This window comes from Podarcis cretensis, assembly GCF_951804945.1.
Source record: "Podarcis cretensis genome assembly, chromosome: 1".
NCBI lineage: Eukaryota > Metazoa > Chordata > Lepidosauria > Squamata > Lacertidae > Podarcis > Podarcis cretensis.
The window spans coordinates 47,341,614-47,358,805 of NC_137170.1; the positions used below are offsets into that span (position 1 = coordinate 47,341,614).

Here is a 17,192-nt window from a genome sequence, read left to right on the forward strand (position 1 = left end):
TCTGGGTTATTTGTGGGTCATAGGAATCTGTTCATTTTTTTTTTTCAAAATACAGTCTGGCCCACCACATGGTCTGAGGGACGGTGGACCGGCCCACGGCTGAAAAAGGTTGCTGACCCATGGTTTAATGGATACCAAATTTATCCAAAAGCATTTTCTTAATCATAACCATGCAGGGGTGCCAACTTGAATAAAATGTTGGGTGGGGGGCACAACCCCACATAACCAATCGCATGACGCAATGCACGAACACCATTTGAATGGCAATGACCATCAACTTTGGGGGGCCCTGGCCCTCTCAAATGTTTTATGGGGGGGGGGCGAAGGGAGCTTGGGCCCTAGGAGTTTGCTCCTCTGTAACCATGCCAACATTCTAGTAGAAAATTTATAATCTAGTGGATTATAAAAAAAATAAGACTGCCATTTTGTGGTCACCAAAACAGCAGCCAGCTTTCCTCTTTCAATGGCTGACTTAGGATTGATTCATCCATGTACAATAGCACCTCACTGTAGTACAGGGGTGTGCCACTGGGATATGGGGAATTTCTTCACACCACTGCAAACTTTTTGGGGAGGTTTGTGTGGCAGGTGGTGAGGGCCCACCATTCTTATGGCTCCACATGAATGATTTGCTAAAGGGAGGTAGTCATCACAGGGAACAATCTAAAGTGGCCTCCAATATCCTATCATTTTTGTGCAAAGCAGAACTTAAAATACAAACACCGTTTACAGGGCGAGGCTAACAGTACTGGTTGCTCAGACTAAGGATGGGAAGACTTCAAGCTTGTGGCAGGACAGAAGTCTTTTTTTCTTTTGTTAAAAAATTGGAGATCAGAAATTATTGTTGACCTGCTGTAACTCACCCAGAGATCTACCAGAAGCTTCCAATCTACCTCTTGCTCTCCCCTTGTTTAGACTTTGCATGGGTAACAACTGCTTTTCACATGACATGGTTGTTGAATTCTGACTGACTCCATGGACTGCATCTTGAGTGGGATGTTATATTGTTTTAATATAACAAAGCTTCCTGCAAACAAGTCAGCTAGGAAGAGGTCTGAAAAAAAAAACCTCAACACCCCCACTTTTGAATTGTGATTCAAGTCCAGTTTAATGGATTCAAATCCATTGGAAAAATTTACTCGTGTGTTTTATTTCAGGGTGTTCAGACAATGATCACATAAATCCATGTTTGACTGTTGCCCATTCTTAGTCAGCTTGAAAATCCACATGGCTATTCTTCTATACGTGATGCGCATCTTCTGGTTGCTTATTTACTGTTAGGAACACATATAGGGAAAGGCAAAGTAAGTTGATGACATGAGAGAAGTCTTAACAGCAGTAGAGAAGATGAGCTGGGCAGGACTTCTCAAGAGAGCCTCCTTGAGTGGTTTTCAATTTCACACATTCTGTGATTTATCTGTGCTTGTGCATCCCTGGCGCTGCAGGAAATAACCATAGCCTCTGTTGTTGTATTTGGTTTGTCAGAAGTTGACCTGCCTCTGAAGAAGGATGGCTTCACATCAGAGGGGACCACACTGGAAGCACTGCTGCGTGGAGAAGGGCTTGAAAAGAAGGTAGATACTAAAGAGGAGGACACTCTACAAGAAATCCAGGTGATTAAGTGCTCTTCTATTGGCCTGGTCACATTTCCAGTCTATGTAATACTGAAATGGCTGCTTATAAGATTTTGTGGCTCAGTCTCAACCTCCAGCCTATTAATCTCTTGTGACCTTTATCCCACGATCTACAGGAGAGCACACACAAATGCAAATACCAGCTGCTGTATATAACCATAATCTCCGGTGAGGAGAAAGAAAGAAAGAGTGTGTGTGTGTGTGATTGTGTTGCTCTGTTGCTGTGTAGGTATGCCATAACTAACTATTGCAAAGGACCATAACATAATAACAGTTGGGCAAATGCTGCCCACACAACCCAGTGGGTAGCCCAATTCCTTCCCCTTTCCTTCAAGATTAAGGAAAATGAATATACAATAGAGGAATGTGGGAAGGAGTGGATTTACTTCACATATGACAAATGCACTGCAGAAAGTGCAAATTAACACTGCACCAAATACTGCAGGGGCACCTTGTGGGAAGATACATTTGCATCTCAAAACTACATGAAGGGCGAACATTGTGGCTGCAACACTAGTGTGAGTGTGTGTGTGTATTTGATATCTGTAGTAAATTCAGGATTTGAGACAATTATTGAATAAAAGCATGATGGGAATTGAAACTCCTCTATAATTTTGAGGTGGAATACTACAGCAAACACCCAAAAAAGGCATTCCAGTGTAATGGGTGTATTGCAAAGTAGGGGTGGAAAACATATGTTGATCCATGGAAGCTTCCACTGTGCCCTTTGAGCCTCTTCACAGCCCTGACTGGCTGCTGTTTCATTGCCAGGTGTCCCCCCCACCCCACCCCCAAATTGGTCATCTTTCTAGGCTACATAATGATGCCACTGTTCCCTGGAAGAAAAAAGCCAAGAAAACTAATTTGGAAAAAACCCAAAATGGCAACAAAGCACCAGCTAGTCAGGGCTGTGAAGATGCTTTGAACAGATGTGAACAAAGTGAGCAACAGAAGGCCCCCAAACCCCACCTTGTAGTCTTAAAAATGATCGGTTGTTGACGCTTGGTACAGCCAAACTACATGTCCTCCTTGAGAGCAGGTTTGGAACTTTCAATCCATAACTTGAAATGGCCAGATCCAAAGTTGCTTTGTATTCAAACAAAGCCAGAGCCTGCATCCACAATGTCTGGTTTCCTTTGCCTTTCTGTTATGAAGCCTCTGTTGTTCTGGGAATTGTTTTTAATTACTGTTTATTGTTCTAACTACAGAGGGTTTTGGAAAATGATGAAAATGCAGATGAAGTGAATGAGGAGGAAGAGATGGAGGAAGATATTCCGAAGCGAAAGAACAGACCCAGAGGACGGGTAGGTTGCCTCAGTCACATGGGGAGGGGGGAGGAGGGAGAACACTATTCTGTTGTTTCTATTTATATTGATTGCATAGATAGACAAAGAGCTTAATGATACCTGTGTTATGTGATACGTTTTGTATGGTATGTATGGCATATGTATTGGTATGTATACATTATAAAGTGATGTGATGACAAGGATTCCTTTGAATCTTTTGTCTTTTCACTCTCTGATTGTGGTTTTTAATAAAACTGTAAGAGAAACAAACCTGGGAGGGAGAGGGAATGAATGCACACATGGAGATATTTGTGTGCATAGATGGCACAACTTTTATTATTTGGTGCTTGTTTTAGCTGCCTTTTCAGATGGGCTGCAGTTATATCTTTTCCCTTGGCGGTCTCAGTGCAGGGAAGAGCTGGCTATTGATCAGTGCTCTCTGCATGGGTCTTGCAGCTGGAGGCTCTCAGTAATCAGATCCCCTGGCAAGAAACCCACACAGCATGAAGGCAGGCAGCTCACCTCCCACTCTTCATGCTGTCTGGCTGTTCTGGCCCTCTCTGCTCTCTGGAGTGAACAGCTGGAGGCTCTCAGGACTTGAGCAAGCACCAGCCCCTGCAAACCTCTGGTAGCAGACTCACAGCAGGGAGATCTTTACATTAGCCAAATGTTCACAAACTCCTCTATTCTCCTCCATCAATAAGTGGCTTTTACGGGGTGGGCGGGGGGAGACACCCAGGCCACCTTACAATCTGTTAAATTGTAATGTGCCACAAGCAGAAAGCAGGAGGGAAAGACATTGTGCTTGTGGTAACGGTAGGAAAAGTCCACAAGCTATATTTTCATCTTCCTGTAAAATCTCATTCTTGCACGCGGCTCCTTCTACTCTTGAAATTTCCTCTTTGACCCTTGCCTGCCTGCCTGCCTTGCCTCCCTTCACTTTATGCTATGACTTCATCTGGCTGTCCTTGTCTTGGAGCTGACCTATTGCACAGAATGAGGCACACTCTACATTTGATGGCAGCAGGCGGGCATTTTTGCAGGCAAGTCTGCCAAACTTGCAGTTAAAATAGAGTCCGACGGAGTGCAATTAAAAGGGTCAAAGGGCCTCTCCAAACTGGTTTTGTTGCGGAAAGTATTCTGCATTTTGTTTTCTTGACACAATCATAGTACAGTAGTGGCGGATTTGTTCTGCGATGCTTCCCTATTATTGCTGCCTGGAGCGGCTGTAATGGGGCAAAAACAAGTTAGAATATTTGTGCTGTAGAATGTTATAGGGCATGCACTGACTGGAAATGAAGCAGTGGAATTGCCCTGCAAGCAATATTGAAAGCTGGACTGTGTGTGACAGCCCTGATAGCACCATGAGCACAAATTACCAAGAAAGTGCAATAAAAGGTATGTCTGGAGGGAACCCAAAGTGGTGTTTGTGCAGGGAGTACACAGTCCTCCCACCACTGGCCTGCACTGGAAATGAGTTCAGGAGGAAGGAAAGTTCCTGGGGGTGGAGGAGAGGCTGGGGGGGGAAAGCTGCAGGTGGGAGCAGACTTATGAATCCTTGTCTACATGCCTATCTTCACTACCACCACCACCGCTACTACTGCTACTTTATTTATTTAGATGATGATGATGATGATGTGTATACCACCCTTCATCCGAAGATCCCAGGGTGGTTCACAACAGAAAAATACAAAATGAGAATACAAACTGCATAACAGAGCAAACCATTAACCCCTCTCCCACAAACACGTTCAAGCACATTCACTTTACATATGAATTGGGAAAACCAGCTTTTAAAGATGAGGGTCTGCTGCCATAATGTGTACTGTCATGGACCCAATTCACTACCAGGTCAGACTGCCTCTCCATTTAACCCGGCACTGCCTCCTCTGGTTGGCAGTGGCTCTCTCCTGGAGAGGTCTTTCCCATTGTGAGGGTGGGGGCACAGCACTGCTCCACTGTGCCAGCCCCTCCTGGGATGCAATAGGAAATTGCCCCACACTACTGGTTCTGATCGGGGTTCTGAGAAAACACAGAGTAAATTCTGTAGCCCTGAAGACTGTCCACCCCCCACTTTATAGTATGCTGAGTCTGAAGTACAATGCAGAGCCAGTTAAGACACTGAAGCTCTGGTACAATGTTTCCCCAGCAGCCTCTCCCGCTAGGACACATAAAAACCCGAAGGTGGCCATTGTAACAAAGCACCTCATCCTTTTTTCCTAGACCTAGAAGGTATGTTTCTTATCCACTCATCTGCTTTAAGAACACAATTGCACTAGATTTCCAGAAGCAATGTAGAGGCCCCTAAATGTATATTTAGGCCCATGTGTTTGGTTGTTTCAGAGCAGCAACGAGGGAATGATAGGCACTGCAACAGAATAATGCGGAGGAGCTGATGTGCTGGCCATTCCCAATTTGTGCACGTCCTCCCCTTTCCTGCAGCATGATTTCATTTTTAATCTTGGGCCCCTTCATCTGTCCTTCTGGCAAGCGTCCCTGTTTGGCTCCATCTGAACGCTCCAAGGCTGCTCTGGCGAAGCTTTCCGGCTATGTACATCAATCCCTTGCTGTAGAACGGCAGGAGGCTGAAGGCAGCCATGGATGACTGAATGCCACATGCTGAAGCACTGACAGCAAGCACGTGGCACTCGAGTTTGTGCCTCTGGGGCGGCTGTCTATTTGCCAGCCCCCCTGAGGCCAGCCATGAAATTATAGGAGTGTTGGGAAAGAGAGTTGAAGGCCAAGGATATATGGATTTGCAGACAGTGAGAGGGAGATTTAAAGAACATTGTTGGGCAGAAATAATGGGCAGGACAATAAGGCCTGAAATCACAGAGTGCACATTACACACAACCTGAGAACATGAGCATGCATTTTAGGGGGGGAGGGATGTATATTTTGCGCATTGTGTAATGCAGGTTAGGTGTAGCTACCATTCATTATTCAGTGTCCTCAGTGCACCAAGAGCAACCGTTTCTTTTTTTTTAAAAAAAAGGAACAAGAAAAGAAATTAGAAATCAACATGCATGAATGTGCTTGGGGAAAAATTTTTACTGAAAGCTCCAGGTTCAGACATTTTAATTTATGCATGTGCTTCGCTCTCTCCTATTTTAAACAAGGAGACTTTAAAGTGAAAACTTTGTGAACTATGTAACTGTTGTTATAATTACTGCACTATTAACAATGCTATAACACTTGTGGATGTGTACAAAATGCTTAATAGTGTTCATTTCTTAGAGCATCTCTTTTCAGAGACTATATCCTTTAAAAATCACATTTCCACTTTCACTTTGTTTCCTCCTGGTAATGAGGATTATATTGTATCCCTTGTGAAGTTTTAAAAAGAGATGGCTTGCATCAACCCTGCCAGAGCATTGCTCCCCAGCATTGTAGAACAGAGGCATCATTCCCTTCTCAGCTGTTTGCGGCTGCTGGCTCAATGTACTGGAGTCCAGGGACATGGGCAAGAGGGAGAAAATTAGTCTCAGAGGGCCCTCCTAGTATTGGTGTATTGTGAACAATGGGTTAAATTACACAGTGCTTGGTCTCATGTCTTGAGGAGCACCCCCCTCCCAATAATATGGCTGTCCTGAGATAAGGGTGCCAGGTGCACTGGGTTACCATAGCAACACTAACAAGGGCAAGTGTATGACTAGCTGAGTCCTCCCATTGGTTCAGAAAATACGCCTACATGTAAAGGTAAAGGTAAAGGGTCCCCTGACCATTAGGTCCAGTCGTAACTGACTCTGGGGTTGCAGCGCTCATCTCGCTTTATTGGCCAAGGGAGCTGGCGTACAGCTTCTGGGTCATGTGGCCAGCACGACTAAGCCGCTTCTGGCGAACCAGAGCAGTGCATGGAAACACTGTTTACCTTCCCGCCGGAGCGATACCTCTTTATCTACTTGCACTTTGATGTGCTTTCGAACTGCTAGGTTGGCAGGAGCAGGGACCGAGCAACGGGAGCTCACCCCATTGCGGGGATTCGAACCGCCGACCTTCTGATCAGCAAGTCATAGGCTCTGTGGTTTAACCCACAGCGCCACCCGCGTCCCTACGCCTACATGTAGAGACGGTTTTAATAGTCTCTAGGGCATGGGCAGGCAAACTAAGGCCCAGAGGCCGGATCCGGCCCAATCACCTTCTAAATCCAGCCCGCGGACGGTCCAGGAATCTGCGTTACATGAGTAGAATGTGTTCTTTTAGTTAAAATGCATCTCTGGGTTATTTTGTGGGACCTGCCTGGTGTTTTTACATGAGTAGAATGTGTCCTTTTACAGTGGACGCTCGGGTTGTGAACATGATCCGTGTGGGAGGCACGTTTGCAACCTGCAGCGTTCACAACCCGCAGTGCTGCATCTGCGCACCTGTGGATTGCGATTCAGCACTTCTGTGCATGTGCAAAGCACAGAAGATACCTAGAGATACCACTGTAATGTCTGGGTGGTGGCTGTTGCATTAACATCTTGGTTTATTTCTAGGCTCGGGGTTCTGGAGGTGGCAGGCGAAGGAATGATGTTTCTTCTATGGACGACCATGATAAACCTTACGTTTGTGACAGTAAGTAGCGTCCAGACCCACCACTCTGCTTTCAGTCTGGTGCAGTAATCAAGACATAATTCATTCCTTTCCAGAAAATGAAACACATTTCACTGCTTTTGAATTTGCTGAGCTGCCACTCCCATCACTACTTGCTGTTACTATTTTTTGACCGAGAGAGTGAGTGAAAATGAAACCCATGCCAAGAGACCACACCACACCTCACATCCTTCTTTCTCTTAGGCTCAGTTTCCCTCTCTGCTTCATTTGCGGCTTTTTATGCCTTGGTATCTACCGTATTTTTCGCTCTATAAGACGCACCAGACCACAAGACGCACCTAGTTTTTTGAGGAGGAAATTCTGAATCTCAGAAGCCAGAAGAGCAAGAGGGATCGCTGCGCAGTGAAAGCAGCAATCCCTCTTGCTGTTCTGGCTTCTGTGATAGATGCGCAGCCTGCATTCGCTCCATAAGACGCACACAAATTTCCCCTTACTTTTTAGGAGGGGAAAAGTGAGTCTTATAGAGCAAAAAATACAGTATGTCCACCGCATGAGTCACTCTCTTTTCTTTTTGTGGTTCAGATAGGGCCACACTAAATGCTACATGGGAGCTGCATGAGCAGCCTCCCAGCATTCTTATTCAAATGAAAAAATAGTTGTGGGAGGCTGCCAGTTTGAGCAGAGGTATGGTGAGGAGGGAAGAAGCAGCTGCTTCACCCACTCCCTCCCAGTTACGTTTTTCTTCTTCTCAAAACTAGTCCCTTGCCTGCATTTCTATAGAGGTAGCCATTTTTCTCTCCCATTGTGAATTGGGGATGATTTGGGGCAGGAGGGGAAAGGGGTGAAATAGCTCTTTATCCTCATGCTGTCCCTGTGCAGAAACTACCAGCCTCCTGTGGTTGCTTTCCATTAAAAAAATACACACAAACTCTGCCTGAAAACTGTTATATGCATTGCTCATTTAACACCTAGCTCAACTCTGTGGTTAGAAATAAAAAGTATCACCTGAATACTTAGGCACTTTACAGGTATGCAATTACCTTTTCCCCAAAACGTTTTTTTTCCAGTCCAAAGGCAAAATCTCATGCTGCTCTTTCTCCATCTCTCACTTGGACAGAACTGTCATGTACACAGTGTTAGAAACTGAGATACGAAACCTAGGAGCTAAATAGCACTTTAAACCTAGATTATGGGTGCAACAACGGAATGTGAAGGCACATATTTTTATAACAAGAATACAAAGCTGAAAATGAATGCAGTGCAGCTAAAATATTATGTTCATTCTTTCACATGGTCTAGTCCTTCCCCTGCTTAACCCTCTAATATTCTTAAGAGGGTCTCTTCTCCAGTCTTCAGAGAGTGGCTGGAAGTGGGGAGGCAGAAAATGGTCCTCCTTTCCTTCCACTCTGCAGTTTTAATCTGAAATCTTAGGTGCAGTACTGTGCCCAGAGCTCATAAACTGCTCGCGCTAATGAAATCCCCTGTCGCAAAATGTGCCTAGAACAATGGGAGTTTCGAACACTGCATGCACAGTACATGACTGAGCCCTGCTTGGGTGCTCAGTTGTATCAATCCCTCCCTCTGTTCTATGACAGACGCGGCAGAGAATGTAATTGAAATAAGCCACTCAGAATGAACTTGCTTTTTGTAAGAGTTCCTGTTTCCATTACTGCCATTCTAACCCCTGCAAAGGCTCTGTTCACTGGCTTTTTATTGGCGCTACTGTATTGTAATTGAGGACTTTCTCCCACCAATTTAGAAGGCACCTTAAGCACCACACATTTAACCTAATGAAGTCCCAACCTGGTATCTTGTGTCGTAAGAGCTGTTTTTGAATAAACCAATATAGAATTCAGTCTACGGAAGTGCCTTTTATATGAATGCTTCCCTAACCTACCATGTGGTGTGACTGTTGCTCAAGGGGCTGGGCAACTAGAAAAGGAAAGCACAGAAAGGTGAGCAAAGAGCAAAGCGCTATTTAATTCAGGTTCCTAGATGTGCTCGATAACAAGATTGCTATAAGCTGGAATGGTGGTGGGAGACTGGGAGCCGACTTTTGTTGTTGTTGTTGTTATAACTGGTGAAGAGCCTATCCGTAAGAAGGGTGGTATGCTGTACATTCACTTTTTCCTCTTTCAACCTCTTCACCTCTTGCTCAGTTCAGTCTTTTCTGCCAGTCCTGTTTCCCTTGATAACATTGGCTGAACTGTCCTGATATTACGAGGGGCTTGTAGCTTAGCCTCCTCTGTGTTTCATTTATTCAGTTGCTCTGATCCTTTGATTTTGGATACTAGGATTTAGTGCTTTTTTCTGGGAGAACTCAAAGGTACACAGTACCAACACCATTTTTTTCTCCCAAATGTTAAAAGTGTAGCACTTACTGTAACAACTTTATGGTGAGTCCTGGCACCTTTTCTTTTTCTTTCTTTCTTTTAAAGCACTGCTAGGATCCATGATAAAGTTTTAAAAATTAAACTTCAAAAAAATGTTGTTTGGAACAAAGGATAGGTTGGGTGAATGCTAACATAAAATTAGACTAAACTCACCTCTGCAATTTACTTGCTTGGTTCGGTCTCCTCTTCCTGCCCTGTTTCCATTGATAACATTGGTGGAATTGTCTTGATATTACAGGGGGATTGTGAATGTAAGTCTCCTCTGGCTTTCATTGGCTTAGTTGCTCTAATGTTATAGAAAACCTGGGCTGATCAATGGCAATCTCCTTTACTGAAGTTGAGAAGGAAGGAAGGGTGAATGAATCCATATAATTAACAATAAATGAGGGCCTGCATGGAAACAGATGTGAGATGGCACCATAGCTGGTTTGAATTTCTACCCTAAACTCAGCTTTCCTTTGTGGAAAATCTTCAGTTAGTGAAACGTGCAGATACATTCCAAAGTTTATGCCAAGTTGAGAAGACTGAACAAAAGTGGCCCAGATCAGCATACTTTGTTGGAAGTGATTGCTCTGTGTGATATTGTGGAATCATTGTTTAATGCTTGTTACCTCTGGCCTCGTTCCATTTTCCTTCACCACGCCACAATAAAATTCCAAATATATTTTTTATTCCACAGTTCTTACCATATTCTCAGCCAGCACCTGAAGTTTGTTCTTTTCCTGTTTCACTCAGCAATTCCTTAGGAATAAGGAATGTTCTTAGCTTGTTGTTTCCTGGCATTTAATGCTCCTGCTACTTCCGTTTGTGGGAAAATTTGCTCTAGGAGCACGCATTGATTAGCATAGTCCATCTATCTAAATCACTGATCAATTGACAGTCCGTGGGCAGTATCCAACCCTCCCCTCAATTTCTGGTGCCCGTTCCCTGAGAGCTTGCTTAAAGGGCACCTGTTCCATCAGGCGGGAAACCAGGGCTGCAAAGGAACAATTGCTCTCAATACAGTGGTGCCTCGCAAGACGAAAAGAATCCGTTCCGCGATTCTCTTCGTCTAGCGGTTTTTTCGTCTTGCGAAGCAAGCCCATTGACGGCTTAGCGAATTAGCGCTATTAGCGGTTTAGCGGCTTTTAGCGGCTTATCAGCTTAGCGGATAAGCGGATAAGCGGCTTAGAAAAAGGGGGGGGGAGGGAAAAAAAGTCGGAAAAACTCGCAAGACATTTTGTCTTGCGAAGCAAGCCCATAGGGAAATTCGTTTTGCGAAGCGCCTCCAAAACGGAAAACCCTTTCGTCTAGCGGGTTTTTCGTCTTGCGAGGCATTCGTCTTGCGGGGCACCACTGTATTTCCTTTGCAGCCCCAATGCGCATTTGGCACTGAATGCAAGGCCCCCTGCTTTTGGCAGTGATAGGATCCATTCGGAAGCTAGGGCTGCAGAGGAAAAATTGGGAGGACACTCTGAGGCTCAGGATTCCTCCATAGCAGCTTTGCTTATGCTGTGGCTGATGTCATATGACATCAGGTAACTAACAGGTGTGTGTGGCCAGCTGAAAACAGCCTTGTGGTCTGGATTGCAAGGCCTGGCGGGTTTAATTAGCCTGAAGTCAGAGATTCTGCACCTCTGCTTTAGACGTTTGTTCTCACTCACTTTAGTTTGAACGAGGTGGCTGTTAAATGAAGCTGAAGCCTAGAAAACTACTGAGCTCTGCAGACTAGGTATTGTCCCTGACAACTGTCCTAATAGCTTACTCTCAGCACACATGTGAGGATTCTGATAATAGTCTTATATAAATAAGAAAGGTAATATTAATTATACATTCAATACCTGACAGTTGCTTGACTGTAATAGTCTTATATAAATAAGAAAGGTAGTATTAATTATACATTCTACACCTGTCAAATGGGACAGTGTGTATGATATGTATCAACATTCATGTTTTAAATATGTCTAAGTATTGCTTTGATCATTGCCCCTTACCATCCAGACCACTCATTTTTTATTTCCTTAAAAGAATAGCTGGGCTAAGATAGCTGCACCTCATCAGAATCTTTTTTAAAAAGATGTTCTATTCTTTTCCTAATTCTGCCATTATCCAGTATTTCTTAGACCTCTAATTAAATGTCTTAATTTAGAAATATTTTGATATATTCTCAAGCTTATTGACAATATTCTCAGGACGTCTAGGGTAATAATCTTTCAAAATAGTTCCTGCACAGTTTTGTGCATCTCTCCCAATGTTGATGCTTGGTAGTTAAAACAGCCGGTTGTGTAAACAAAGAATGATGCTTTTCATTGACCTTATTCATCATGTCCTCATTTCCACATGGTGTTGACCTGCTAACATTTATTTCTGTTAGATATAGTACAACCTGACTCATTTAGTTTAAGAGGCAGAAACTGTAATGAGTTTTAAAGGCCTGCTAAAAACCCACTTGTTTAGCAGGCTTATTATTACAATTAAGCAGTATATAATTTTTATGAAATAAATAAAGTATGCACTGGTCAGTTTTATTGTTGTGAGTTTTTGTAATTGTATATATGTAGTATAGTTGTGATTTTATAGTATATCTTATGAGAATTGCTTAGAGAGTGGTATATTAAGTGCTATATAAGTATCACTCCTAAATAATGATAACAACTACAACTTACTGTTAGTGCCAGAGCTGCAATTTGCATGCCACCAGAGCTGCATTCAATTTGAGTTAATAGATAGTTTGCAGCATTGTAATTTCAGCTTGTTTGCCATAACTAGGATGGTTTTCCTTCAGGGCCTCAGCTCTCTCACTCAAGCCAGTTTCCATTGAGGAATAGATAGGGTGACATGACATCCAATGTTAGTTATAAAACAGGTCAATTAAAATCAATGGTCTCAAATTCATTGATTATAATGGGTCTACACACATTACGTGTGTGAAAGAGAGAAAGAGAAGAGAGAAAGAGAGAGAGGAAAAAAACATTATCCACAGAGATGGCCTAAAAAGATTATAAGTACATGAACAAATATGATAATATAATTCTAATATAAGCACAGATCATTTGTGTTCATAATAAGCTATTTTAACCTTTCTACATGCTTCTACATGCTTTAAAGAAGGCTGATCGCCAAAGAATTGATGCTTTTGAATTATGGTCTGGAGAAGACTCTTGAGAGTCCCATGGACGGCAAGAAGATCAAACGTATCCATTCTTAAGGAAATCAGCCCTGAGTGCTCACTGGAAGGACAGATCGTGAAGCTGAGGTTCCAATACTTTGGCCACCTCATGAGAAGAAAAGACTCCCTGGAAAAGACCCTGATGTTGGGAAAGATGGAGGGCACAAGGAGAAGGGGACGACAGAGGACGAGATGGTTGGACAGTGTTCTCGAAGCTACCAGCATGAGTTTGACCAAACTGCAGGAGGCAGTGGAAGACAGGAGTGCCTGGTGTGCTCTGGTTCATGGGGTCACGAAGAGTCGGACACGACTAAACAACAACAACAACAACACATACTTTAGTCTCTTCAATGGAAAACTGATAATAACTTGTTATTAATGCTCACAAGCTAATACCCAGAAAGCAGTTTCTAATGGAAAAATATTTAAAATTGATAAAGACTATCAGCTTCAGCAGGGCATGTTTCCCTGGGAATTTTCTCGTTAACATGAATTCTGAGGCATCTGATCCCTAAATGCTGGCAGCTCACTGTCCCTAGTCTGAAGGAGAGCTACCACAGCATGGCACTCAGGCTGTGACCTTAACCATGCAGCATCTAAATTTAAACTGAGACTGTATTCACACATAGATCATTCCATTTCCTCAATGTTCCCTTAACTGTTACTTTCCGAATTATAGTTGAGCTTTCACAGGACGTAAACGCCACTTCTGGAAAACCAGTAGAAGATAGTGCATTTTTAACGCTCATTTGCATGTTCGTTGGTTGCAGAAAAAAATCTGTTTGCAGTAAAGGGATGGAATTTGGAGCAGTGTACAGTTCTTTCCTGCTGTTTGCACAAGGGAATCATGGGGGAACAGATGCCTGCATGTGCAGAAGGGGTGTGAGCATAGAAATATTGTCCAATGACGTTTGTTGTTGTATCACACTACACCCACTGGTTTGAATGAAATTTAGCATGGCATGCCAGTATATTGGTCAAAAAGCCATACAGTGGTATCTTGGGTTAAGTACTTAATTTGTTCCAGAGGTCTGTTCTTAACCTGAAACTGTTCTTGACCTGAAGCACCACTTTAGCTAATGGAGCCTCCCGCTGCCACCACGCCACTGCTGCGCGATTTCTGTTCTCATCCTGAAGCGAAGTTCTTAACCCGATGTACTATTTCTGGGTTAGTGGAGTCTGTAACCTGAAGCATATGTAACCCGAGGTACCACTGTAGTTCCATAGCACGACAGGTACTTTGGTGTGGAAGTAATGTTAGAAAATGGGATGGAAGTGCTAGTATTATAATCCAGAAAACTAATGCAATATTCCCCACATCTGAATATACCCTGAGATACCTTTGGGGCCGATTCTTACTCTACATTTCATTTATTCAGCTATGCACTGTCCAGTGGAAAACACATTTTCCTCAGACTTTCAGTCCATGTCCGGTTGCCTCTTCTGAGTGTTTTAAAAGAAATATTTTACTTCAAACCTGACTGGAGGGACAGGTATTTTGTTTGTGGGTATTTAGCCCTCAGTGAAGAGCTATCCCTCTGGTGTTATGAAATAGAAATAAACGTCTGTTTGTCTGGGAAAGGCAGCAGCAGTGAGGAAATACTTAAGGCCACTTTAGTTGTTACTGATGTAGCATCCTCTGTCTTCTGCTCTTTGTGTTTTCTCTGTTCACAGTCTGTGGAAAGCGCTACAAGAACAGGCCAGGATTGAGCTACCATTATGCTCACACCCACCTTGCTAGTGAGGAGGGGGATGATGCTCAAGAGCAGGAGACACGCTCCCCACCTGTCCACAGAAATGAAAATCACAAACGTGAGTAGAATATACATTTCCCTCCTCTTTCTGCCCACCCCCTCCTTTGTGGAATGCTCCAAATCCACCATCTATTCTTCCTGGGCTACCTTCATCATTGCATTTCAGCAGTGGCCACAATTACTTTGCTCCTCTGTGAATTATTGGGACCTGGGCTTTTAGAGGAGCTAATCAACTGCAGCTTTCCCAGGTGCTGAGCTCAGCTAGTCAAAAAATTCAGCTCCAAACCTCACATTAACTCTGCAGCAGGGCACTTTCCATCACTGCTCCCATGGGGCGGACATGTCGAGGGAAGACAAGCGAAAGGGGGGAACCCAATCTGCCCATTGTCAAGCCGTTTCACTGTGGTTTAGCTCTGAGAACAAGAAAACACACTTTTTTATTATCTTCTATTTTTGTCTCTTTTCTTCTTGTTATTGTACAAAATTCACTGCACGTTTCCAATGTCTTTCTTATGTGACACATGATATGATCTCCATAAATATCAAGGGAGCAAGTCGGACGCAAGGGCCTAGGCCTAGATCTGATAATATTTTCTGCTCCAGAAAGCCTCTGGATGTTTCAAAAGGTAATGATGTCCCCCTCTCAACTCTTATTTGAAAGTCCTAAGACTGGTTATTGAGGGGATGCTGAATCTACTGCTGAAAGCAAAGCCCGGAGACACTTAATCTCTACCGTGCTTTTAGACATATTGAGAGACTTTTTTATTTTAAGTGTTGTATAGCTCTTATATGAAGAAAGGCTATAGTAGAATTTATTATAACTGGGGTGAAGTTGTACCGACGGTAACATAAAATCTTTGCTAGGATCAAACTATTATTAATGCTACAAATAAATTTGGAAGTAACAAAGTGCATTCCTCTTCATAGCAGGATAAACTACCATAGCTTCTTACCAAGTTAAGGTTAGTAAGCCTCTCTTGAAGCATTGGTTACTGGTTTCTTCCTAGAGGCAGTGTGCTAAACTAGATTAGGTGACTGTTGAATTATATTTAATTGTAGGAATATAAGATGAAGCTGATGGACTGAACCAGGCAGTCAGTCTTCTTTTTTTTCCTTTTAAAGCAGCAATTGATTGATTGATTGGAATATCAAAATATAGTTACCCTGGGCACCTTAAAAGCAAACTACAAATATTCTCAAGGTGCCCTTTCAAATGTGCAATTCAGTTTGTCAAATAACTAAATGAGATTGTTCAGTTGTTCTTTTTAATAATTATCATTCATTTGCAACCATATCAATTCCCTCAATTCACTGCATGTATCCTTCAAGAGGCTTGCATAGTAGTAGCCCCTCCATTTAAACAAAGAACCCTGTGCCTTATCCATTACTGGGGGGGTGGGGGGAATACTATCCCCATATTTAGCATACAACTCATTCTCCTATCTCTATATCATAAAATATGTCATTTTCAAAGTTATCAACACTGGTGGATTTCACACCTCACTGCATTTCTGCTAGTAGCCATATTGGATCTGTTTGAATTCTTGTGGCTATCAACAAATGGCAAACCATTTTACTGTGGTAGGACCTGAACCAATGGATTCAAGTTACAAGAGAGGAAATTCCGACTAAACATCAAGAATAACTTTCCAACAGCAAGAGCTGTTAGAGAGTGGAATAGTCTCTCTCGGGAGATTGTGGACTCTCCTTCATTTGAAGTTTTTAAGCAGAGGTTGGATGGCCACCTGTCATGTATGATCTAGCTGAGATTTCTTGTTTCATTTAATGCAGTGGGATTTTGATTTTAATTACCACAAGCTCTAGCGGTAGTAGTTATTTGTGTGCATGTTTATCCTCCTTTTATGTCCATCTTCCACCTTACTGGTCTGTGATTAAAAACATTTCACAAATTGTTCCAGGGATGGGGAAGGAAGATGCTAATGTCAACACAGCTGACATTGGGTTTCCCCCAGTGTACAGAACCACCACCCTTAAGCTTGCTCCAGGAAATTAAGTCAAGTTGTTTATCACCTCTGTTACATTCTCAAGTGATGGGGATTGCTGAGCATCAAGGGTGCTACCAGACTCATTAGAAACTTATCGTGTTCCTCCTTTTGTGTCTTCCATCATACTGTGAGCCACAGCACAGTAAACAACACAAACACACTCAAGTCTATACAACTATGTAGCAGGGGCATTTCAGGCTAGCCCTGCACCATAATTCCATGTGGCATTATGCATGCTGTTGGCAGGATGGCTCTGAGGGAAGCTGCTTGTCTTTCACCCTTCCTCACCCTTAGGCTAGGCAGTGGCTTAAAGCCATATTAATTCCTTTAACATTTGTTAATCGCTCTGAGATTTAGGTGCTTAAGAGGGAAGTTTCCCCACACCCCTTTTCAAATGCTACTCACAGGAGGAAGAGTAGTACCAGAAGTAACACA

General features: G+C 43.1%; 1 protein-coding gene across 2 annotated transcripts in view; it reads left to right on the forward strand.

The window, feature by feature from the left end:
• DPF3 (double PHD fingers 3) overlaps positions 1-17,192 on the forward strand; it is a 182,529-nt gene that overhangs the window by 118,018 nt on the left and 47,319 nt on the right. For both annotated transcript variants that reach the window (XR_013842367.1, XM_079990451.1), the window contains exons 4-7: positions 1,486-1,613; positions 2,843-2,938; positions 7,399-7,477; positions 14,672-14,809. Coding sequence is in view for 1 of the 2 variants with exons in the window: in XM_079990451.1 (XP_079846577.1) it covers positions 1,486-1,613; positions 2,843-2,938; positions 7,399-7,477; positions 14,672-14,809 (441 nt within the window). In the remaining variant the exon portion in view is untranslated. The remainder of the gene's footprint in view (positions 1-1,485; positions 1,614-2,842; positions 2,939-7,398; positions 7,478-14,671; positions 14,810-17,192) is intronic.